The sequence below is a fragment of the Theropithecus gelada genome, chromosome 9 (genome assembly GCF_003255815.1).
Source record: "Theropithecus gelada isolate Dixy chromosome 9, Tgel_1.0, whole genome shotgun sequence".
NCBI classification, from domain to species: Eukaryota; Metazoa; Chordata; class Mammalia; order Primates; family Cercopithecidae; genus Theropithecus; species Theropithecus gelada.
In genome coordinates this window covers 62,171,568-62,195,914 of record NC_037677.1, presented here as the reverse complement: position 1 = coordinate 62,195,914, position 24,347 = coordinate 62,171,568, and the positions used below count along the sequence as shown (strand labels likewise).

The 24,347-nt window shown below is 53.1% G+C and overlaps 1 protein-coding gene across 8 annotated transcripts in view; it reads left to right on the top strand.

Annotated features, from left to right (window-relative positions):
* Positions 1 to 24,347, top strand: part of CDH23 (cadherin related 23) — a 419,472-nt gene that overhangs the window by 378,543 nt on the left and 16,582 nt on the right. For 6 of the 8 annotated variants that reach the window (XM_025397731.1, XM_025397736.1, XM_025397735.1 and 3 more), the window contains 14 exons: positions 4,135 to 4,356; positions 4,644 to 4,763; positions 5,746 to 5,926; positions 11,053 to 11,186; positions 11,654 to 11,863; positions 12,393 to 12,500; positions 13,718 to 13,820; positions 15,060 to 15,185; positions 15,895 to 16,098; positions 17,921 to 18,379; positions 21,812 to 21,928; positions 23,055 to 23,279; positions 23,812 to 23,981; positions 24,192 to 24,329. In XM_025397731.1, coding sequence (XP_025253516.1) covers positions 4,135 to 4,356; positions 4,644 to 4,763; positions 5,746 to 5,926; positions 11,053 to 11,186; positions 11,654 to 11,863; positions 12,393 to 12,500; positions 13,718 to 13,820; positions 15,060 to 15,185; positions 15,895 to 16,098; positions 17,921 to 18,379; positions 21,812 to 21,928; positions 23,055 to 23,279; positions 23,812 to 23,981; positions 24,192 to 24,329 — 2,517 coding nt within the window. Of the gene's footprint in view, positions 1 to 4,134; positions 4,357 to 4,643; positions 4,764 to 5,745; positions 5,927 to 11,052; positions 11,187 to 11,653; positions 11,864 to 12,392; positions 12,501 to 13,717; positions 13,821 to 15,059; positions 15,186 to 15,894; positions 16,099 to 17,920; positions 18,380 to 20,487; positions 20,791 to 21,811; positions 21,929 to 23,054; positions 23,280 to 23,811; positions 23,982 to 24,191; positions 24,330 to 24,347 lie in introns of those variants that run through there. The other 2 variants (XM_025397738.1, XM_025397737.1) reach the window with 1 other exon arrangement.

Sequence of the window (24,347 nt, the reverse complement as noted above, 5' to 3'; positions counted from 1 at the left end):
CTTGCATCTGCCCTCAGCCACCAGCCTTTGAGTGGTCTGGGGACAGAGACTTGTACCTTACATCATCCAGCCAGACCAGGGCTTGGTATGTGGTAGGCACTCCCAGTTGTGGAATGAGTGAGTGAATGAGTGAATGAATGAAATCTAACATTGTGAAGAGCTAGGCAAGCTGGAACCAGTTTAACTGTAGATTCAGAGCCTAAGGCACCCTGAGTGCATGCACACACACACACACACATACACGCACACACAGAACAGATGCAGGACTGCACGCCAGGATCAGCACATCCCTACCCCGGGACACAGACAGGTATGCAGGCAACACCTGTTGGCGTGCCCCACAGCATATCCTGCAAGCCCCCTCCGGCAGAGGCCTCAGCTGTCAGCCCGGCTGTGCACGGCCCTCCCTCCCTGGTGCCTGGATATCTGCAGGACACTCTGATGCACCCTAACTTCTAGTGCCTCTGCTCTTGCACCCACACCCAGCACTGCTGGCACCACTGGAATGTCTCTCCTCTCCTCTCCAAATTGTTCTCATCCCTCAGGGCTCAGCTCAAGTCCTCCCACTTCACAAAATGTCCTGACCCTTCCTTTTCCCCCCGCAAATCCTTACTGTCCACACTCCCTTCAGCTACCACCTCCTGCCTGAGATAACCAAGCAGTTGGTTCTTCTTCCGGCTCTTCTGCCCTCCGGAGCTAAACTACAAACCTCTCCCTGATGTTTCCGAGTCCCTAGCACAAAGCTGGGCGTGGAGAAGGTGTTTATTGCACTTTTATCTGAATGGACAAACCGATGAATGAGTGAGTGATTATGTGATGGAGGAGCTGAGGTGATCGTGGCCAGGGATCAAAGGAGTGGAAGAGCACAGCCGTTTTACTCAGTTTACCCCAGTCTAGCTGAAGCTTCCAGGGGTTTTTCTGGCACTTTAGGGATCTTGGGTTCGTAGGTGACTTCTAGGCTGAGGGGCAGAGGACACCCAAAGTCTGACTGGGTGAGGAACCAGGGTAACAGGACTGAATGGGAGCCAGGAGTTCTGGGGGCCTTGTGGGGGACCTGATCCAAGTCATGGGCTCTCTGGAGGCCCTTAGCCCTTGCTGTCAGGGCAGGAAAGGCTACAACAGACGAAAGCTGAGGCATCATGCTATTACTAAGTGACCTTGTGCAGGCCCAGTCCCCATGGAGCCAGGGAACTCCCCCAGGATGGGAGCTTCAGAGGCTGCCAGGACATAACCCAGGTCCTTGGGCATGCTCCTGGCCTTGTGACCCCACTTCGGGAGGCAGCCCAGGGCCCTTCCTGCTGGCACAGCGTGAGCTCCCTTCCACCAGGGGAGGTACAAAGCCAACTGAGATCAGGTGGACACTGGGCCATTCTCACCCTGACATCCTCTGGCAAAAGTGAGGGTGGTCCCTTAAGGGCAAGACCCTAGAGCACCACCCCATCTCAACCCTTCCTGGACTGGCCTTGCTCAGGACACCCTTGAAACCAGACTCCCTCTGCCCCGGGGCCTAGCAGCTGGGGAGAGCCTGGAATTAGAGAAAGGGGAGCAATTGCCCTACCAAACCCTTCTGCAGGAGGGTAGAGCCTCTGAGCTGGGCCCAGTTCCCTCCCCCTTTTCACTTCCTTTCTCCCCGCCACACTGCCCACCACTGAGCCTCCTGGGGTTGCATCAGGGTGAGACAGGCATTGCCCAAGGAACGTGGTCCAGAAACCTCAAGCACTGTTTCCTCAACACCAGGACAGGACAGGAAGGGCTCAGCTTAGAGGGCCTTTGGAGCACTGACTTTCTCCTCCCTCCAGAGACCAGAGGAAATCAAACCCACCTTCCCTTCTCAAGCCCAGACCTGGTCTCAGAGCAGGAGGGGCTCTAAGGCACAACTCTGTTCAAACTCTTCACTCCCCTCCCCTGCAGCGTACACAATGGTTAGACCCACTTCCAGAGAATTTGGGAGGTGAGTTTGGGAAAGTGGGAAATGTCAGCATTCCCTCCCCAACAGGGAGGCTGGAATTCAGCCCCTTTCCTGCAAGGTGGTGCTCTTGTACTCTTGCCGGCAGGTAAGGGGACTCAGGAGGGTTCGAGGCTGGGCCCCTCACCAGTAGTGAGTACTCACAGCTGCCTGCAGGTCCTGCAGAGCCACAAGATGGACATGGTGGCTTTCCTTGACAGTCATCTTTATTTGAATATTTGGGGCCTCCACCACTATTTTTAAGGAAAACAAGCAGGAACAATGATAGAGAAGGATGTAAAATCCACATGAGCTTTCGAAGAGAACATGAGAGATTGCAAAGATATTTCATTCTGGAGACAAATCATTTAGGCCAGTCCTCAGACTGTGCAAGTTCCCTCTCCACTCTGGTGGAAAAGTTTGAGAAATGTTAAAATAATGCATTTTCCCCCATTGCATGCTTGTTATTTTAAGATTCGTTGAGACCCTGCAACCCAAAGGAATGCCTCCCTAATGGTGGACTTTAGTCCACTTAGCTGATGACAGCAGACCAGAAACCCAGAACATCTGAGCTAGAAACAACTTTAGAAATCAAGCCAGGTCCTTTATTAAACAGACAGAAAAGGTCCAGAGAGGGGATGTGACCTGCCCAAGGCCACACAGCTCCTTTTCAAGGCTGCCAACCTTACCTGCTTTGGAAACCGTTTCAACAAACACCCAATACCCTCCACCCCCAAGATCCAGAGCTGCATCTCAGAGGAATCATTGCCTCCTCAGGGACAGTGACAGCCTTCTTGGGTCCAGATCCCCTGCCCATCTGTCCATCCTTCCATCGGTAGCTCCAGAGCCAGCCAGTCCCAAGGAAAAAACCATATGCAAATTGCCTACACTGAGTTGTCTGTACCACCTGCTTTCTGTTCTCTGGCCTGGCAATGGCCTGGCAATGGCCTAGTCACATTCTCTCTACCCAGACACCTTTGCAGTGATTAACACCTTATTGTTTTATTTTAGTCACTCATTATGGTTTGTATTAGTTAGGGTCCTTGCAGGAAACAGATGGCACACTCAGAAAGGGTTCAGCTGAAGAGACTGTAAAACAGGGACTGTTTAGGAAGGCTGGTGAAGCACCCAGAGACTATCACCAACCACAGGAAGCCACTACCACTCATGAGTCCAAAGGGAAAGAAGAGGAAGTGATGTTCTGGAGCCCAGTGAAAACTGGTGCTATAAAAGGGGGACCCCTGTCTCCAAGCAGGAGAAACACAGCCATGGGCAGAACCGCAGTGGGGAATGGAGGGAGTGTGGAAGAAACACCCCCGCCTCTTTCTCCCTGTTGCTTTCATCCTCTGCCAGGGCCTCCCATTGGCCACGCCCAGCAGGAAGCTGGATAGCAAGAGAGCCAGGGTAAGGCAGTCAGTCCACAAGGGACATCTTCCCAGGTGGAGAAAGGCAGGCAGCGGGAGTAAGAACCATTTCTAGTTGATTCTTGAGTGCTGATTGCTGAGTTCTGATTAGCTGAATATTATTTGTGGTCCAGTTGACCCAAGCATTGGCAGAGATGGTAGATCACAGGACGGTATGTTGTAGAAGCTGTTCTTGTAATGAAGTTATGTTCTGTGAGTCTTATTTTTCACAGGTCGACAAATTCTGCCCACGAAATTGCCACAAACCCAATGTCCTCCTTCTGAAAATGCTGAAAATATGTATTTCTTTCACTTACATGAGATGAAGCTTAAATAGGGCATTGGGTCGAGTGTCTCACATTCTTGCCTCTTGTAATCTGGCAGGACACCTAGGCTCAATAAGACACAGGCCCTGGTAAAGCTCTGAGCTGGGTTGACTACCAGGGTTCATCCCATATGCCAGTCTTAATCACTAGAGCACTGTGCTGACAAGGATCCCAAGTTTGCATCTGGCCTCAGCAGTTTTGTGATTGATTAATGATGTCTGCTGGGGGGTCACAGACATAGGAGTGGTGGTGCAAGTGCCATCTAGGACAGAGCAGTTACCTTGCTTTGGCTTTTGGTGGAGCTTTTGAGCTTTCTTTCTCCGTCAGCCTGTGACTTCCCCCCTGCTTTCTTCTCCCTTGCCCAATCTGTGTGAGTCACATTGAGTTCAGCCCAGCCATCTGGATCCACCTCAGTCCCTCTGGCTACCTGACCAAGGACCTGACCCACTCTTTTCCACAGGCCACCACGCACGTGTATGTGACCATTGTGGATGAGAATGATAACGCGCCCGTGTTCCAGCAGCCCCACTATGAGGTGCTGCTGGATGAGGGCCCAGACACGCTCAACACCAGCCTCATCACCATCCAGGCACTGGACCTGGATGAGGGTCCCAACGGCACAGTCACCTATGCCATCGTCGCAGGCAACATCATCAACACCTTCCGCATCGACAGACACATGGTCAGCAGCTGATGGCAGGATCAGGACAAGGGGCGAAACCTCTCCAGGGACTGGCAAGGAGTTCAGTGACACTGTAGGGGGGTGGAGCAAAGATGCAGTCTAGGGGAAAGTTTGGGGGCACTCAGTGTGGGAGGATGAAAAGTTTGGTGGAGTGCAACCTGGGCTAGGGGGTAGCAGTGGTTCCTCATCATGGCTCCAATGTCAGGGCCTACTTCCCAAATTGGTCAGAGGGTGCCCCAGACCTACCACCCTTAGATCCATCCTTGTCCCTTCCATGTGTCCCCTAGGGTGTCATCAGTACTGCCAAAGAGCTGGACTACGAGATCAGCCATGGCCGCTACACCCTGATCGTCACTGCCACAGACCAGTGCCCCATCTTATCCCACCGCCTCACCTCTACCACCACGGTGGGTGTGTGGGACACAGACCCAACTTGGGCTTGGAGGTGGGGGAAAGACAGGACCCAGAAAGCTCCAATGTGGGAACAGGTTAGGGGAAGATTGTCCTAGGAAAATGCGTAAGTCCAAGACCCCTGTCTTAATCTCAGCAACTCACTCAAACTTGCTGTGTGACTTTAAGGAGGTCACTGAACTTTCCTGTGTGGCTATATCTGTCAGACAGTTGACAACCCTGCCCTCCTCTCCTTCATGGGAAAACCATGAACTCTGGGTTTCAAGTCCCTGCTCTTCCACTTTCCAGCTGTGTGACCCTGGGCAAATTGCTTAACCTCCCTGCTTCCATTTCCTCATCTGTGAAAGGAGGACAATACAAACTATGTTGTAAGGAGTGAGAGGAGCAAATGAGACCTCGTAAGACAACCACAGTGCAGCAACAAATAGAAGTCTATAACAGTACTATTGTACTATTATTGTTATTTTTTAAGATAGATTTTCACTCTATCATCCAGGCTGGAGTGTAGTGGCTTGATCACAGCTCACTGCAGACTCGACCTCTTAGACTCAAGAGCAATCCTCCCACCTCAGCCTTCCAAGTAGCTGGGGCTACAGGCATGCACCACCATGCCCAGCTAATGTATTACTATTTTATTTTTTGTAGAGGTAGGGTCTTGCTATATTGCCCAGGCTGGCTCTGCCTCAGCCTCCCACAGTGCTGAGATTACGAGTGTGAACCACTGTGTCTGGCCAATAGCATTTTTATTAATATGATTATTATGCCCATAAAAGGCTTTAGCAATAATGATAACTCATCCACATGCATGGCTTAAAAGGCCCACCCATATCCGACATCCCATGTGATTCCTCCACGGGCCTCATGAGGCAGAATTGTGAGGTCCATTTCACAAAGGAAGGAACTGAGGCCCAGTGAGTGGTAGGCCCAGCACAAAGCTGGCTGGGGTGAGGCCCTGGCTAAGCTTTTCCACCATCTCAGGTGCTTGTGAATGTGAATGACATCAACGACAACGTGCCTACCTTCCCCCGGCACTATGAGGGACCATTTGAAGTCACCGAGGGCCAGCCGGGGCCCAGAGTGTGGACCTTCCTGGCCCATGACCGAGACTCAGGCCCCAATGGGCAGGTGGAGTACAGCATCGTGGACGGAGACCCTCTGGGTGAGTGGGGCTTGTGCTGGGCAGTGGGGGGCATGCCACCCACAGGGTCTCACCTGTGCACCCACTCAGGGGAAGGTAAGAAGGGAGGTCTCAAGGCATTTGGCCCTACCACTGTGTGATTTTGTCCTCTCTGGGCCTCAGTTTCCCCATCTATGACAATGATGAAAATAATCTTCTCCCACCCCTTCTTCCCAGAGATGTGGTGAGAACACCCTATAATCCGGGAACAAGGGCTGGTGGTCTTGGAGGGACACAGACCCCTTTAAGAACATGATTTTAAAATGCCCTGTTTTATACCCAGAGGAAGGGCCCCAGGGCAGATGAGGGAAGCACATCCTTACAGTGTGTGCAGAACACAGCCCCCGCCCTCAGGACCCCAAACCCACACACCAAGGGAGCGCCTGGCTTGCTCTGCACATCTCGTGGTCACCCATTCACAGCCTTCTCCTTAGATGAAGAGCAGAGTTTGCCCTGGCCTTGAGGGCAACTTCTCAAGTCCATTTTCACTCATTACTTTAGAGTGGGAATCCCAGACCCAAAGAGGCCAGCTAGGGTCAGGCAAGGAGGCTTCGTGGGAGATGGTGTAGGAAAGAATCAGGAGCGGTGGGGACTGCCCAGCCACAACTCAGCTCCTGCCAGTTGTAGCTGTGTCCAGATCCCAGCCTGGGAGTGCCTGGGCCCATTTTGAAAAGAAAAGCAGAAATCCAAATCTTCGTGAAACATCCTGATTTTTTTTTTTTTTTTTTTTGAGACGGAGTCTCGCGCTGTCGCCCAGGCTGGAGTGCAGTGGCCGGATCTCAGCTCACTGCAAGCTCCGCCTCCTGGGTTCCCGCCATTCTCCGGCCTCAGCCTCCCGAGTAGCTGGGACTACAGGCGCTGCCACCTCGCCCGGCTATTTTTTGTATTTCTTAGTAGAGACGGGGTTTCACCGTGTTAGCCAGGATGGTCTCGATCTCCTGACCTCGTGATCCACCCATCTCGGCCTCCCAAAGTGCTGGGATTACAGGCTTGAGCCACCGCGCCTGGCCTAACATCCTGATTTTTTAATTGATCATGTAGTAAATATTTATTGAGTACCTCCAGTGTGCCAGCCATGTTCCAAGAGCTGGCGATACCAAACAGATGCAAATCCCTGTGCCATAGAATATACATTCCAGTTGGAGGACATGGGCAATGAACCAACTGACTAAGTAGATAACTTAGTATGCTGGGAGGTGCTAAGGGCTATGGAGAAAAATAAAATCAAGCCGGAGGATGGGGAGTGTCAGGGTGAAGGCAGCAATTGTAGGTTGGCAAACACCTGAAGGAGGGCAAAGGTGGGTCAAGTGACATCTGGGGAAGAGCATTCCAGGCAGAGGAAACAGCAAGTGGAAAGGCCCTGAGATCGGAGCATGCCTGGGAGGTTCACAGAGAAGCAAAAAGGCCTGTGGCTGGGAGAGAGTTGAGCAAAGGGAAGTGTAGGAAGAACTGAGAGTGGAGAGGTAATGGGGCCAGATGTTGTTGGGCCTTGAGGGGCATCATGAGGGCATGGCTTTTGCTCTGAGGTGGGAGCCCTAAGAGGGCTTTGAGCAGAGGAGAGACATTATTTGACTTAGGTTTCAGCAGGACTACTCTGGTTCCTGCGCTCAGAACAGACTGGAGGGGTGAAGGAACAGGAACAGGGAGGCCAGGTGGGAGCCTGCTGCAATCACTCAGGCTAGAAGGAGGTAGCTGGGACAGGGTGGTGGCATCAGAGGTGGAAAGAGGTGGCCACCTCTGGTGTAATTCAGAGGTGGAGTCAGTAGGATGTGCTAACTGATTGGCTGTGGGATGTGAGAGAAAGTCAAAGGTTCTGGCGTGAGCAGCCTGAAAGATGATGGCGTTGCCATTGACAGATGGAGGGCGGCTGCAGGAGGTTGTGGAGGGAAAGAAGGGTCGGTTCAAGATGTCAAGTAGAAGTTATATATACAAGCCAGGAGTTCAGGAGAGAGGTCTGGGCTGGAGACGGGTATTTGGGAGTTGTCAGCATAGAGGTATTTAAATCCAGGAAACAAAGAGCAGTGTGAAGATCCAACAATGAACCCAAGGCTCGCTTGCAATTAAGAGGCTGGCAGAAAAAGCAACATCCTATTTGTGGAGGGCCCAAATGAGAGAATGAGAGCCCCTGCTTGCCAGAGCTTGTGGTGGGTAACTCTGTTCGGATGTGCTACCCTTTCGGGTCCCAAAATCTCCTCTCTGGCCAAGCACTAGGCCTTCCCTTTTGGAAACCAGCAAGGCCCTTTCTCTTCTGCTGTTTTCACAAACACAGAGATTTTGTAATTTTATGGGAGTCCCTGGAGCACAGGAGGTTGCCAGCACCTGGTGGAGAGGCAGGTGCTGGGCAGAAGGCTGAAGCCCCACCCCATGAGGGGCCCGCTCTGCACCCCAGCCTCAAGGCACAGAGCACAGTGCAGACCTCCATGCCGTGGCCTTTAAGTCACAAGCAAAACTTCCCGGGTTCAATCCACATGTAATTGGGATGAGCTTTAGGAATCTGGGACCTTGTGGGGGAGTCCTGGCAGACTAAGAGACAGACCCCCAAAGGAGTGAGAGACGTCTAGGAGTTTCCTAAGGCTGACCTGGGTGGGAGGCTTCCTCCCCCAAGGAAGGAAGAGTAGACATTTAGAGCCCAAAGATAACTTTGGAGTCACTGAGCGCCACCCGCATCTCACAAATGATCAATGAAGGCTGAGAGAGGTGAGGAAGGCCTGATGGTGCTGTCGACATGAGTCATGACATCCATTTCCCACATCTCCTCCCACCTCGGGGTTCATGTTGGTCACTGAAAGGTTGACAGATGCTACAGTCAGCGCCGCTGTCTGGGGAGAGCTGGTTTCACAGTGCACCACTGCGTGGAGGGACGTGCCTGGGACCCCAGCTTAAAGGTCGCCTTCCCAACGCTGCAGCCTGAGGCTGGAAGGCTGCTTTCTATAGGGAGACAGATGCCAGATTTCTGGCCACTTACCAGCCCCACTGAGCCCTGAGGAGGAGCTGTGTGCTCAAAGAAGAGCTTGGAGACAGGCCACGTGCACTTGAGCCTTTCCCTCGAGCCCCAGCCTTCTCAGTTGCCCTTTCTGGTCACGCCCATTCCTTGGACCCCTTTCCTACATCCTTATCCTCCCTAAAAGCTCCCCATTCCTTCAGAGGCCTGCCTGGGCTCCCTTTTGGGATCAGCACACACAAGGTGGGCCAGGCTTTGTCCAGTACCAGCACAACCCCACGGTGGCATCTCTCTATTAGCCTGTTTTTCAGATGAGAACATCAAGGCAAGGCTCAGTAACATGCCCAAGGGCACACAGGCATGAAGTCCAGATGCAGACCTAGATATGATTGGATCAAAAGCCTATGCTTTTAACCTCCTGTCTCCAGAAGTTGTGGAGGGATGGGAAAGTCTGGCCCCGGAGCAAGCTGCCGAGGAGGAGAATTTGCACAGGGGAACTAGGCTGGCCCTGCCCCTGGTCCCTTGGGCCTGCCTCCCTGAGCCTTCAAGGGAGTGGTGATGGTGTCTCCTCCTGGCTTTGGAAGGAGAGCAGGAGGCCCTCTGCCTGCATATGACCAGGGCTTGAGACAGGGCTGGGAAACCCCTAGAAAGGGAATCCCCAATTCTTTGGAGACCTTGGGGTGTTAGGCTCAGGAAATCCTGCTTTAAGCAGCTTCCGCCCCCCAGGCAGGGTGAAGCCCACTGGATGGGAAGAGCCTGGGAGCGGAAGGGCTGGTGGGAAATCCCAGCTGCAGGTGGGACTGGGAGGGGCTGTTTTTGTAAATCAGAGTATTAGGAGCTGGGGACAGGGAATTGTGAGTAGGATATGAAGAGGCAGGCAGAGAAAACTGTGGGGGAGCCTGGGCCCCTGTCCTTGCCTTGTCCTTTGTGCTGTGTGTCCTGGAGCAAGTCAGTGCCCCACTCTGGGCCCTTTCCACCAAGTGTTCAAAGGGAAAGTGAAGGAGGTAACTAACCTTCTCTCCCTTCCATTTCCTGGGGGAATGCCGAGAGGTGGCTTCTCTTCTGCAGGCTCTCCCAGCTCCCTAGCTCACATCCCCCCAACTTTCTTCCTGTCAGAGCCACAGCCCCGACCATTCTTGCCTCTCCAACTGTGCTTGCGCTTGCTCACTGGTTTCCTTCCCTCTGCCTCTTCCCTCCACCCTCCTTGTTCTCACCCCTCCCCGGTCGGCTCTGAGTGGTGCTGCCTGGAAAGAACACAAGTCCTGTATGAGGCAATGGGTTAAGACCCAGAGCACTGGGTTTGAATCCTGGTCTGTCATTCAGTTGCTGTAGGAGTGCAGGCAGGTGGCAACCCTTCCCTGGGCTCCTGGTTCATTTTCCAAAGGACACAAGGGACTGGACAGTCTCTGGGCTGCCTTCCGGGTCAGCATCTGAGAATCTCAGGTTCTTGCTCTGGACTCTCAGACATCAGGCCCTGAAACCCAGTCAAGAAAAGGACTCTGGAGCCACAGGGCCAGTGAAGCTCTTCAGAAATGTCAAGGAAAGGAAATCAGGGTCACCACAGGCATAGGGAACCCACTCTGCACTCCAACTATAGTTCAATATGGGGACTGAATAGAGGGCATTGTGGGCTCCCCTGCCCCTCATCCGTCCCCTTCTGCCTGCCCAGTGCCTGCACATTCACCATTAGCAAAGCATTGCTTTGTGGTCAGCTCTGCCCTTCCCAATATCCTTTTTCACAAGCCATGGCTTGTGGGACGGATCATACATTGCAAAGCGCCTGATGCTTTCATTGATCGAGTGTGCTTAGACAGGGGGCGCCAGTGTAGCAGGGAGCCCCCACTTTTTCAACATAACCATCTTACTCAGGTCAGTCTCTGGCCTGCCTGTGGCCCAGGGTGGGAGGCTGTTTGGTCTGGCACCTGGGGGGCATGAGTGGCCTGCATCCACCTTCACCTCTTGTGGTGATCTGTTACCATCCACCTGCACATCTCAGTCCTTGAAGTTCCCATGAGGATCTGAAGTTGGGGTCACTGGAGGACCCAGGCCCCAGCTGTCCCCCATCTCTGATGAATGAGGCTTGCTAGAGGAAGCAGGAGGAGTCCTGGGGTCTCTGCAGTTCCTGCCAATGCCCGACTAACTCGGGCCTCTCCTGGGTGGCACCCAGGGGAGTTTGTGATCTCTCCTGTGGAGGGGGTGCTGAGGGTCCGGAAGGACGTGGAGCTGGACCGGGAGACCATCGCTTTCTACAACCTGACCATCTGTGCCCGTGACCGGGGGGTGCCCCCACTCAGCTCCACAGTGAGTCTGGGGGCCCCACCCACTGGCTTCACCTCGCTGCCCCTGTACTTGCCACAGAGATTCTTGCAAACATTGTTACCCTTGTGCCAAGAGAGGCCACAGGCTGCCCTGGAGCTAGGCCAGGCCTGCCCCTGGTGCCCTTAACAGACCTCTCACCGCACCCAGCACCTCTCTGGGGATGCTGCCTTTCAGCGCCCCTCCTGCACCCACCCCTGCCCCATCACTCCCTTCATCACTGCCCCTCCTCTGCCTCTGCCTTTCCTGCTTCCCTCATCATCCTCTTTTCATCTTCTTGCCTTTTTAATGTTCTTTTTCTTCTTTCTTCCTCTCCCCATTTCTCTTTCTTCTCCATGACTAACTGTGCCCTCCCTCCCTCCATGCCGCCCTTGGCGAACCTCCTCCTCGGTTGCCATGCGCAATATCCCTCGCTCTTCCTCCCCTCCCTCCTCCTCCTCTGACTGGCCCAGATGCTGGTGGGGATCCGGGTGCTAGACATCAACGACAACGACCCTGTGCTGCTGAACCTGCCCATGAACATCACCATCAGCGAGAACAGCCCTGTCTCCAGCTTTGTCGCCCACGTCCTGGCCAGCGACGCTGACAGCGGCTGCAATGCACGCCTCACCTTCAACATCACTGCAGGCAACCGCGAGCGGGCCTTCTTCATCAATGCCACGGTAGGGCCAAGACTGACCCCAGGGAGCTTCCCAGGGTTTCCAGTGAAAAAGAGGACCCTGCCCTAGAGGCTTTTCTGCTGCCTCCGTGTGGGCTCCACCAGGCTCCGTTCCTCCACTGGGATGAGGACATCTCTGTGGGAAACATGGAATCTTGGATTCCCCAGTGAACCATCTCTGGAGTCCACCTAGAGCCAGCCCTGAGGCTTATCATGTGCAGAGATGGGGCCAGAGCCTGTGGGACCACTTGGTTTAATCAAGACGCACCAAAGTTCTCACTTAACCTCTTGAGGTGTCTGTAGCTGGCCGACAACACCATGGGGTCTTCAGAGGGCCATCCCTTAGAAGCAGCAAGGCCTGGGCATCAGTGGGTCACTCTCGCCCTGGTGAGATCCTGCCAGCCCACATTTTTGATCTTCTAGACCATCTCTTAGGCAATTTAGGGAGGCCAGGCAGAGCAGTTGGCATCTGTGGGCCAAAACAGAAAGCAGGGAACAGGTCTCCATGCAGCTCACCACCCTCCACATCCCAGACAGGGATCGTCACTGTGAACCGGCCCCTGGACCGTGAGCAGATTCCAGAGTACAAGCTGACCATTTCTGTGAAGGACAACCCGGAGAACCCACGCATAGCCAGGAGGGTGAGACTGGAGGGCACTGGTGGGAGTGGGGCTGGAAGCTGGCGGTGCGTGGAGAGAGAACACATTACGCCTCCTGCAGGCAGCATGGACAGGCTTAGATGTGCAGGCTTTGGAGTGAGCACCTGCTGGGTTCAAATCCCAGTTCTCCCCTTCAGTAGGTGCATGGCTTTGGCGAGTTAAGTCCTCTTGGCCTCCATTTCTCTTCTGCAAAATGAAGATCACACCTACCCCAAAGTTGTGGAAAGGATGAAGGAGCCAATATACGTGAAAGCCTCAGCACAGTGCCTGGCACGTGACAAACACTCAGTGAACATCAACTATCATTGTTTCCGCCCCAAACCACTGATACCTGGACACACACTGCATTTGTGCATGGAGCACATGTGCCTGCATGCACCCACAAGCATGCTCTGAGGTGCTCGAAGGGCTGCGTTTTCCAGGTGGCTCTCCCCTCAAAAGCCAAAGAAATGAGCTCTTGATTAAAGGGAGGTGGATGTTACAAAGCAAACAGTCCCTTTGGGTTGGGGATCAGCTCTGTCCTTCCAGCTCATGAATCTGAGGAGCTTTCAGGCCCAGTTCATCTCAGCTCTGCCCCTGACTAGCTGTGTGGCTCAGCCAAGGTACCACTCTTTCTGGGCCTCAGTTGCCCTATCTGTGTAGCCAGAGGAGACATCAGGCTGGAGAAATTCATAAGCTATATGCGCCTCCCATGTAGTGCTCCTCTGCTCTCTACTCCCTTTTTTTTTTTTTTGAAACGGAGTCTCGCTCTGTCACCCAGGCTGAGTGCAGTGGAGTGATCTTGGCTCACTGCAAGCTCTGCCTCCTGGGTTCACGCCATTCTCCCACCTCAGTCTCCCGAGTAGCTGAGACTGCAGGCGCCCGCCACCACACCCAGCTAACTTTTTGTATTTTCAGTAGAGACGGGGTTTCACCATGTTAGCCAGGATGGTCTTGATCTCCTGACCCTGTGATCTGCCCGCCTCGGCCTCCCAAAATGCTGGGATTACAGGCGTGAGCCACAGCGCCGGGCCGCATTTTTTCATGTTTCTTGCCCCCTTGTATGTCTTCTTTTGAAAAATGTGAGTTCATGTTGGTGTGGGCTTTTCTGATCATCCACCTCTGTGCCCTGATCCCCCACCTCCCAACCCTCCTCCCACCTGGGTGGGGGGTACTTTGCTGAGCATGGCCTACAACCTGCCCCATTCTGCCCCTTGCAGGATTATGACTTGCTTCTGATCTTCCTTTCTGATGAGAATGACAACCACCCCCTCTTCACTAAAAGCACCTACCAGGCAGAGGTGATGGAAAACTCTCCCGCTGGTAGGTGCTGGGCCCGCCTGGGAGCTCCTGCTGTTGCCAGGCACCACTGAGGCCTGTGGTGCCTGAGGACCTCCCTTAAGCCTGATGGAGTAGCTGAACATAGGCCCTAGTGGATGCGGGAGGGGAAGGATGGTCTCAACTCCAGGGGATGATGGGCTGGGGCTGCCGGGCCTCCCACGAGCACCAAAGAGACTACAGGTCTGGTTGGAAGAGACAGTCATGGTCATTGTTCCCCAGGGTGGTCTGAGAGCTAGCCCACCATCCCTCAAGAAGGGCATTTAAGGTGTGAGGACTACCTAGGAGGGGTGTGGGCCCACCCCTCACTGCTCCCTCCACCCCAGAAGTGCTGGGCATCCCAGGGACTTCTGGAAGTCCTGGGGAGCATCTATAATCAGAAGTGGGAGGTCAGGGGGTCCTAGGCAGGCCAGTGTAGCCCTCTCCCGCATGCACTGACCAGCCTCACCTTCCTTCAGAGGGACAAAATCTCCTCTTTGATGTCCCCTGAGGTGGCACCTGCACTCCTCCAGTCTCCCCAGCCCCTGCTCATCTCTGGCTGGGCGTCCCCCCCTAGGTGAATTTCATTCTCAAACCTGTCTGTGTGTATGCTCACACATGTGCCCGTGTGTGTCTATACCAAGGCATGTGCGTGGGGTTACACACGTGCACAGACACACATAGGCACATGGGTGCCCACCGATACTCTCGTATGCAGACATGCCCACCTGCAGAGTCACACGAGCGCACAACCAGGGATTCCCAGGCTTGTGCGTGCTTCTGGGCAAGTGCCTGTGGCCACGTGAACACAGAACTTGACGCACACATGTTTGGATTTTTCTAGTCATGTATGGCCAGACCCCCAAAGGTAGAGCATTGTGTGCACACATGTGTGGACAGGCGAGACCCATACACGGGGAGGGGATGTCAGAGAGCCCCAGACCCTCCCGAGGAGCGGCCAGCCTCAAAGGCTGCTGGGAAGGCAGGTGTGGTTCTGGGCAGCTGGGGCCTTGCTCACCACTCTCATGTTTTCTCCCCAGCAGGGCTTTGAGGCCGCTCCCCAGGCATCTGCGTTCAGTCTGCCAAGGCTGCCGCAGGCCCGCCCCCAGGGCCTCCCCACCCTGTCCACCTCACCTCCCTCCCCTCTCATCCATCGTCAGCCATGGCTCACCGGGGCAGGGCAGGGGAGGTGGGAGGGCAGGGGGCTGGGTTGGTCTTGTGGTGACCCCTCTCCTTCTGGCCCAGGGACCCCTCTCACGGTCCTCAATGGGCCCATCCTGGCCCTGGATGCAGACGAAGACATCTACGCCGTGGTGACCTACCAACTGCTGGGCACCCAGAGTGGCCTCTTTGACATCAACAGCAGCACCGGTGAGGCCTCTCTGCCACCCAGCATTCCCAGCCTGACTCTGGGGTGGGGATGGCCCCACTGCTGGATTGAGGGCCTCCGTTCTCAGTGCTGGACCCAGGCTGTCCATGGAGACCCCATTTTTCACAGCCCAGAGTCCCCATCTTGCAGCTGGGTTATATCACCCAGTGGCCTGGCAGGGGGACCTGGGAAGAGGCTTGGAGACGATACACAGGACCTGTTGGTGCACAAACTCTCAGCCTAGACCAGGAGCCCCCCCAGCCCCCTCCCATCATCTCCCCATGTGCAGTCCAGAGGCTCAGGCCCCTAGTCCAGCAGAAGTAGCCAGAGCACCTTTCCCGTCCTCCAACCAGACCATGTCACATCAGTCTGGTCCTGGACAGGAGGCTGCTTTGGTGACAAGTGCCAACAGAAAAGCAACAGAGAAGGTCAACCCTGTGCCCTGGGTCACTCTTCCCAGGCAGGAGTCTTGAAGACAGCAGAGGGCACCTGTAGAGGGGACAACCACAGGAGATGCATGGGGCCCTCCCTAAGCACGGGTGGTTGAGCCTGTGGGGAAGAAAGTCATTTTGTTACTGCCTCTGCTCCACTTTCATCTCTGTCCCCATGGTGCCCCTGTCTTTCTCTGCTCTCTCCCTGTTGGTTCTTGCCCTATCTCCCCACTGCACCCCTTTTCTGTGTGTTTCCCTGGCTGGCGGCACCGGGTGCCAGGTGTGGTGACCGTGAGGTCAGGTGTCATCATTGACCGGGAGGCATTCTTGCCACCCATCCTGGAGCTGCTGCTGCTGGCTGAGGACATCGGGCTGCTCAACAGCACGGCCCACCTGCTCATCACCATCCTGGATGACAATGACAACCGCCCCACCTTTAGCCCTGCCACCCTCACTGTCCACCTGCTAGAGAACTGCCCACCTGGTAAGCAGGGGACAGGCCCCAGTACCCCACAACCAGGGGCCAGTTGGTGGTCACAGGGAACTGGAGCCTCAGGTTGGACATGGAGTTTGCCTCTAGTGGGGAGAAAGATGGGCAGCAGGGTGAGTAGAGAGCACACTGGAGAGGGAGTCAGGAGACCTGGGCCCCCGCTTCTCTCCTCTGAGCTTCCATATCTTGTCTGCAAAACAAGATTCTTTTTTTCTTTCCTTTTTCTTTTTTTTGAGATGGAGTTTCACTCTTGTTGCCCAGGCTGGAGTGCAATGGCACAATCTCAGCTCACTGCAACCTCCACCTCCCAGGTTCAAGTGATTCCCCTGCATCAGCCCCCTGCATCAGCCACCTGAGTAGCTGGGATTACAGGGGCCCACCACCACACCCGGCTAATTTTTGTATTTTTAGTAGAGACGGGGTTTCACCCTGTTGGTCAGGCTCGTTGTAAACTCCTGACCTCAGGTGATCCACCTGCCTCGGCCTCCAAAAGTGCTGGGATTACAGGCGTGAGCCACCACGCCAGCCTACAAGATTCTTAAGTATTCTCCATCTGAATTCCCAAATGGAAAGACTGACTATTTTAAAGTCAAAATAGGATCAACATGATTCCCATCAAAATCAAAATATAACTTCTGGAAGAATAAGAAAATTTTGAAAAACATAAGTATAATAAGTCAGATTTGGCTTACCAGATTTTATAACACATTACAAAGCTACAGTATTTAAAGCCATGCAATATGGGCCCAAGACTCCAGGACGAAGTAGCCCAGAAACAGATACTGGTAAATTAAAGAATAAAATATGATGTGATAAAGGAAGCAATGAAGCCAATGGGGAGGCTACTTATTCAGTGTGCAAAAAACCTATTTAATCTGATCTAATCAATTAGATCCAATTATTATAATCTGCATGTAATCTAACATAATAATAATCTAATATTAAGTGTAGATTCTCCCCCATATCAGATACCAAAATAAAAACCAAAAGAAAATATTAAAAAGTAGAAAACACTAAACAATAAATGAAGAAAATTTAGGTGAATAACATTTCTGGATAAGAAGGTTCTAAGCATAGAAGAAACAAAAGAACTCAAAAGGAAAAATATTAAATTTCTATGCATGCTAATTTAAACCTTGTTACATCAAATAGTTATAGCCAATATTGAAAGGCAAACAACAAACAGAAAAGTATACTTGTCTCAGTCCAGGCAACGTGGCTCACGCCTGTAATCCCAGAACTTTGGAAGGCTGAGGCAGGTGGATCACTTGAGGTCTGGAGTTCCAGACCAGCCTGACCAACATGGCAAAACCCTGTCTCTACTAAAAATACAAAAAATTAGCCAGGCATGGTGGTGGGTGCCTATAATCCCAGCTACTCAGGAGTCTGCTGCATGAGAATTGCTTGAACCTGGGAGGCGGAGGTTGCAGTAAGCCGAGATCACACCACTGCACTCCAGCCTAGGTGACAGCGTGAGAATCCATCTCAAAAAAAAAAAAAATATATATATATATATGTCTCAAGTTGTCATAATTATATGACTTGTATAATTGACAGAAAAATGGGCAAAAGACAAAAGCAGACCATTTGCAGAAGATACAACTAATTATTACATTATAAAATATTGTTTAATCCAAGAATATAAAATAATATTCCATTTTCCTATAAAATTACACGTATGAAAAAGGTATAAAAGAAAATGCTGTCAAGGCTGTCATGAGAAGGGGCCTCTTGTACATCACCAACAAATGTGTCTTGGTAGCTCTTTCTGGAAGAGGCCACTGTGTGCAGCTACTCCCTGTTCCCTCCCCAACAGGATTCTCCGTCCTTCAAGTCACAGCCACAGATGAGGACAGTGGGCTCAATGGAGAGCTGGTCTACCGAATAGAAGCTGGGGCTCAGGACCGCTTCTTCATTCACCCGGTCACCGGGGTCATCCGTGTTGGCAATGCCATCATCGACAGAGAGCAGCAGGAGTCCTACAGGCTAACGGTGGTGGCCACCGACCGGGGCACCGTTCCTCTCTCGGGCACAGCCATCATCACCATCCTGATTGAGGACATCAATGACTCCCGCCCTGAGTTCCTCAACCCCATCCAGACAGTGAGCGTACTGGAGTCGGCCGAGCCAGGCACTGTCATTGCCAATGTCACAGCCATTGACCGCGACCTCAACCCAAAGCTAGAGTACCACATCGTCGGCATTGTGGCCAAGGATGACACTGATCTCCTGGTGCCCGACCAGGAGGATGCCTTTGCTGTGAATATCAACACAGGTACAAGGGCCTGCACCCCTCCCACCTCCCTCCCAGCTCCCAGTCCTGTCTCCTTACTCCCTGCTTCCCCCTTCTTTCTCCTTCTTTTTCTTTGCTGCTCTGTTGCTACTCTCTTCTCTCCTCTTCCCCTCTTTTTTCCATCTCTCCCCTTGCTCCTTCTTTCTCTGCTTTCTCTTCCTCCTCCTCCCTTGAGCAGCTCCTCTGGCCTTCCTGATTCCCTCACCCTACCAGTGTATGAGAGCACCTGTCTCACCACACTCATGCCAGCATTAAATATGATAACATTTTCATGTTGGCAATTTTAAAGGAAAGTAATACCTTGTTTGCCCTTTTGTTTTTGGTTTTGGTTTTGGTTTTTTTTTGAGATGGAATTTCTCTCCTGTCGCCTAGGCTGGAGTGCAATGGTGCGATCTCGGCTCACTGCAACCCCTGCCTCCCAGGTTCAAGCGATTCTACTGCCTCAGCCTCCTGAGTAACTGAGACTACAGGCATGCACCACCACACCCAACTTATTTTTGTATTTTTAGTAGAGACAGGGTTTCGCCATGTTGGCCAAGCTGGTCTTGATCATGCTGACCTCAGATGATCCACCTGCCTCAGCCTCCCAAAGTGCTGCGATTACAGGTGTGAGTCACTGCACCCAGCCGTGATACCTTGTTTAACATGCATTTCTTTACTAACGAGGTGGCTGAATACTTTCTTCATATGTATGCTGGCCATTTAAATCCTCTGCAAGTTGCATGCAGATCAATGATTTTCTTATGCTGTCACGAAACCAACAGAACTGTGGCTTATCTTTCACAATGTATGCAGCTTATTGTAATGCTGATGGTTTTATCATTTTCCCCAAAGTTCAGTGTTTTCTCCTTTGGGGAGTTAGGAAAGGGACATGGATCTGATTGGTGTACCTCTTGGAAGGCCCAGAGGAGTGATAGAAAAATCAACATGGCTGTGACAGAGCACTAAAACAGCAGTAAGGTATCAGTTTTTCACACGTGATTAGCAGACATTAGGATGCTGGACAATGTTGATATTGATGACAGTGTGGGGACATTGAAACCCTCATGCACCGCTGTAGGAGTTGTGACTGATTCCACTGTCCAGATAGCAATCCAGCATAAGGTACACTTGTACCATCATTACCCAGTATATGTTCCAGAGAAAGTCTCAGGGCATTAATGAAACTGTCTGAGGATGCTCACTGCAGTGTTATTGGTGATGGTGGAGTTGGGGCCATGCAGGTGTCCATTTCTGGGAGACTGAAGAGTAAAATATCGTGGGTGCACATCATGGGTTTACCAGCCAGCAGTGCCAGCAGTGAGAAGCAATAAATTAGACACACACAAAGCAATGTAGATGGATCTTAATAATAAGTATTATTAGAAAAGGATAAGAAATGGGATGAGATATATGTCACTGCACCATTTCCATAAATGTAAAATACATACAAAACAATACATGATTTTCAGGAATACTTTTATTAACAAAAAATATACTTCAATACATGACAATGACTGCCTGAAGGGAGAAGGAAAGGAGAGCGGAGTATGGGGATGAAAAGGAGTAGACACACACATAAAACAAGACAGGTGCCAGTGGTCATAGTGTGCAGCCAGCCAAAGAACAGGATAACCTCAGTCTGCTTTTGAGGCCCAAAGGGAAACAGAAGAAGAAAAACACACGAGCACTAGGAGAAGTTAGATAGAACCAGCTACATCCCAGGTTAGCAAAATTCCTGACTGCATGGGTTGGTCAGGACCATGGAGAGCTGCTCCACGTCCCTGCTCAACTTGAGGCTCTCTGCTCAATGCCCTACTGCTTTTCTCTTTCCTGTTCCCCCTTCCTCCAACTGACTCTCTTCTCTATTTTTCTTTCCAGTGTCTTCTCTGCCCCCTCCTCCTCAGCCCCCCACTCCTCCCTTGCCCACTTTGCTCCCTTTCCTTCTTGCCAGAGCCTCAGCCCCTGAGCTCTCCACTCCAAATGGGCTTCCGCTTGCTCCCCTGGTTTCCTTCCCAGTGTCTCTTCCCCTCCCCACTCCCTGTTTCCACCCCTCCCTCCCCCCACCCCATCAGTTCTGCCACCGTCCTCCCTGCCCTGCTCTGCTCCATCCCCGCTGCACCCTGAACTAACTGATGTTAACCCTCTTCTCTCTTCCTCACGGCTGGCAGGCCCACAGGTTTGAGCTCTGTTTCTCTGTCACTTCCCACCTCATCTCTTCTCTGCCTCACCCCACTGCCTTCCTCCATGCCCACCGCACCCCCATCACCCTTCCTGTCCTGTGGGGCCCGGGCCAAGGCCGTGGCCCAGCCTTTGCAGACTGAATGCAGCCGCCCTCTCCCCATCCTCGCTCCCCAGCCTGGGGGACAGGGAGCGAGAGTAGGAAGAGGAGGAGGAGGAGGAGGCGGCCCAGGGTAAGTGACTACCCCATGGCTGGGGACCCACGGAGGACAGAAGCCCAGCAGGGGGATCTGCCAAGGGGGAAGGGAATCTCAGAGACCCCTGTACCTGAGAGGGAGAGGAAGTCTCACTCTGGGATGAAGCCAGTGGGAGGAGAAGCCACCAGGCCCTCTAACAGTCAGGAACAAGAAAGGTCCCAAGAAAGCCAGCACTGAGGTCAGCCAAACTAGGTCTGTCCAGTCCCAGTCCATGCTTCTGGGGGGTTCCTCTCTGATTTGGGGAGCAGGCAGGGACTCTGGGAGGCAGTGCATAGAACAGAAGGAAACCCCTTGCTAGGACTGCCATGGAACCAATGCTCCTGTCCCACAATCAGTCCATGTCACTCCCTATTTAATCAAGACAAAGGGATGGACCTGAAGTATCCAGATGGTTCCACCACTGTCCCCTCCAGGGAACCCCTCAGGGCTTTTCAGCTACCATGACTTTCTTTTAAACGTGATCTCCCTAGAATCTAAGCATTTTTTAAATTGTGATAAAATACACATAACGAAATTTACCACTTTAGCCACTTTTTAAGTGTAGAGTCCAGCAGTGTTAAGTACATTTGCATTGTTAGGCAATACAGTAGTTTTTAAACAAGCAATTACATAGCTTCTGTGTGCCAGGTACTGTTCTAAGTACTTTAGAAATGGAAGCTCATTTTGTTTTTCTAATCCTCAAAATAGTAGGGGATTGAGAAAAGGATGGGTAGACAGTCAGTAGTGTAATTAGCTTGTTTTACAAATGACACAGAGGTGCAGAGAGGTGACATAACTTCCCCAACATCACCTGGCTAGTAAGCATCATAGGAGGGGCAGAACCACGTGCCCTCAGCTTATGAGTCGTCTGTGGGCCCACCCCAGCCACAAGTCCCAGAATCCACTGGGGACCATCATCCTCTGTGAGGAGTGGGAGGGTTTGGCCAGGAGCACCCCTGGGAAGGGCAGATTTTAGGGGGTTCTTCTCAGGCTGAACCTGGCCTGGTCTGGTCCACAGGATCTGTAATGGTGAAGTCCCCCCTGAACCGGGAGCTGGTTGCCACCTATGAGGTCACTCTCTCAGTGATTGACAATGCCAGCGACCTACCAGAGCGCTCTGTCAGTGTGCCAAATGGTAAGGTTCCCTGCAGACATCTCTCATTGGTCACTCAGAACCAATCAGGGCAGGGGGCAGGTGGGGAATAGGCACTGGTCTGTCCCCACGGAGGGAGCAACAAGACCCAGTTGCTCCAGGAGCCAGGAGTCAGGCAACACAAGAGGCATGGAAGGTGGCAGCCACTGTGAGGCCCAGGGTGGTGATAGCTACATAGAGCTCAGCAGTGGAGGATCCAGAAGCTCAGAATTGTGTGTGATCTGAACCCCCAGGCTCAGAGTAGGAAGGAGGCTTGGTAGAGACTGGAAAGGATTGAGAAAAAATGGTTTGACAGAGGCTTAGGTTCAGCCAGCAGAACTGGTAATCAGGGTGTGGCTAGGATGTGAGATGGGAAACCCATGATCTTATAGGAAACCACAGGGTTAGCACAGAGGAAGCAAAGAGCGAGGGGAGGTGATCTTAGGCCACAGACACTGCTTTGAGGATGCAGGCACTTACAGTGGAGAATGGAGGGGCCTAGTGTTACCTTCTGCCAGTCAGGCCCAGGCCACCCTGCCTGCAGCCTTGAGGCGTGGGCTGGGAGGGGGAGGCAGAGGGGTGGATTTTGTGTGGGCAGAGCGAGAGTGGAGAGGGGGAAGTGGGATGGGGTGGCCTCAAGTTGCCTCGGACATGAGGCAGAGACAGCTGCTGTGGGGGAAGCCAGGCCTCGCAGATGTTGACTGCTTATCTTCACAGCCCAGAAGGCCACATTTTCCGGAAGGAAGGGTAGACTTGGTCATCTCTTCCGTGTCAGAGGCTCAGATGGTTAAGGGCCCAGGCCGGTTACATAGAGGGGACAGCTCAGACAGGATCTAGGATCGTAAAGATTATCTTACCCTACCTCATTAAGCAGGTTAGGAAACCAGGGCACAGAAAGAGCCAAGGGCTCCACCAGGGTCACCTAGCCCTTCCTCTTATGGAACAGCAAGTTAGCAGACCACTGGAAAGGCTCCTGTCCTGCAGCCTGAGGGTCAGGTCAATCCTCAGGGGGCCTCCGGGGGGCTGTGGGATGCTGCCATGCTCTCCCAGCTTGGCTGAGGCTAAAGAAGGCCTGGTCCAGCCACACTGGTGTCCTTCCCCTCTCCCTCACTCACGGCCTCCACCCCAGCCAAGCTGACTGTCAACGTCCTGGACGTCAATGACAATACGCCCCAGTTCAAGCCCTTTGGGATCACCTACTACACGGAGCGGATCCTGGAGGGGGCCACCCCCGGGACAACACTCATTGCTGTGGCAGCTGTGGACCCTGACAAGGGCCTCAATGGGCTGGTCACCTACACCCTGCTGGACCTGGTGCCCCCAGGCTACGTCCAGCTGGAGGACTCCTCAGCAGGTAGGTCAGAAATCTGTCAGAGGAGGGCTGGGGGGCATATATCTGTACTTGCTTAGCCCCCAGGAGGGACCATAGCCTCTCCGTGGCCCCTCAGTGGACTGGGCCAGATCCAAGATGGCTGACATTCCATGCCAGATTCCAGATGCCCAAACCAGGGGAAGGGACAGAGTGCTTACTCCTAGGTTGGGATGGAAGCCTCTTGATGTCTGCCAGAAACCTGGGATATCCCACCAGCCAAGCTCCTACTATTAGTACCAGTGAGGGAGCAGGAAGGCCAAGAAGGAGGTGTCTCCGGTCCTGGGCTAGTTGATATTCATCCCTGTGACTGGGAGAAGCTGTTTCACCCTCCATAAGAAAAACTGGACACTAGTCCCTCCTTGCTGTGTGCCCTGCCGCTAGGCAATGCTGCCCAACCACCCTCCTTCAAGTGACCACACCTGCCCCTCGGAGTCCAGGTCCTTCCCCTCATACTTTGGAGAGCTGCCATGAATGAACCATGGCCAAAATGACCATGGGAGCCTCTGTGTCTTAGGGAAGGTCATTGCCAACCGGACAGTGGACTACGAGGAGGTGCACTGGCTCAACTTTACTGTGAGGGCCTCAGACAATGGGTCCCCACCCCGGGCAGCTGAGATCCCTGTCTACCTGGAGATTGTGGACATCAATGACAACAACCCCATCTTTGACCAGCCCTCCTACCAGGTGAGTGGCCAGGCCACAGGCTGGGTCCAGGACCTGTGGCAATATCTTGGGGCCTTTGGGCGTCTTCCTCTCCCACCCTGCCAGTCTCTAACCCCCCGGGAGTGCTCAGCCCATGAGCAGCTTGATGCCTGCATCAGTGAGTTCTAGGGCTGTGCTCGGGCTCTAGGACTGACCTTGGCCTACTCTCTCTCCCTGCCCACTGGGCTCCAGGAGGCGGTCTTTGAGGATGTGCCTATGGGCACAGTCATCCTGACAGTCACTGCCACTGATGCTGACTCAGGCAACTTTGCACTCATTGAGTACAGCCTTGGAGATGGAGAGGGCAAGTTTGCCATCAACCCCACCACGGTGAGCAGTGATGAAGGG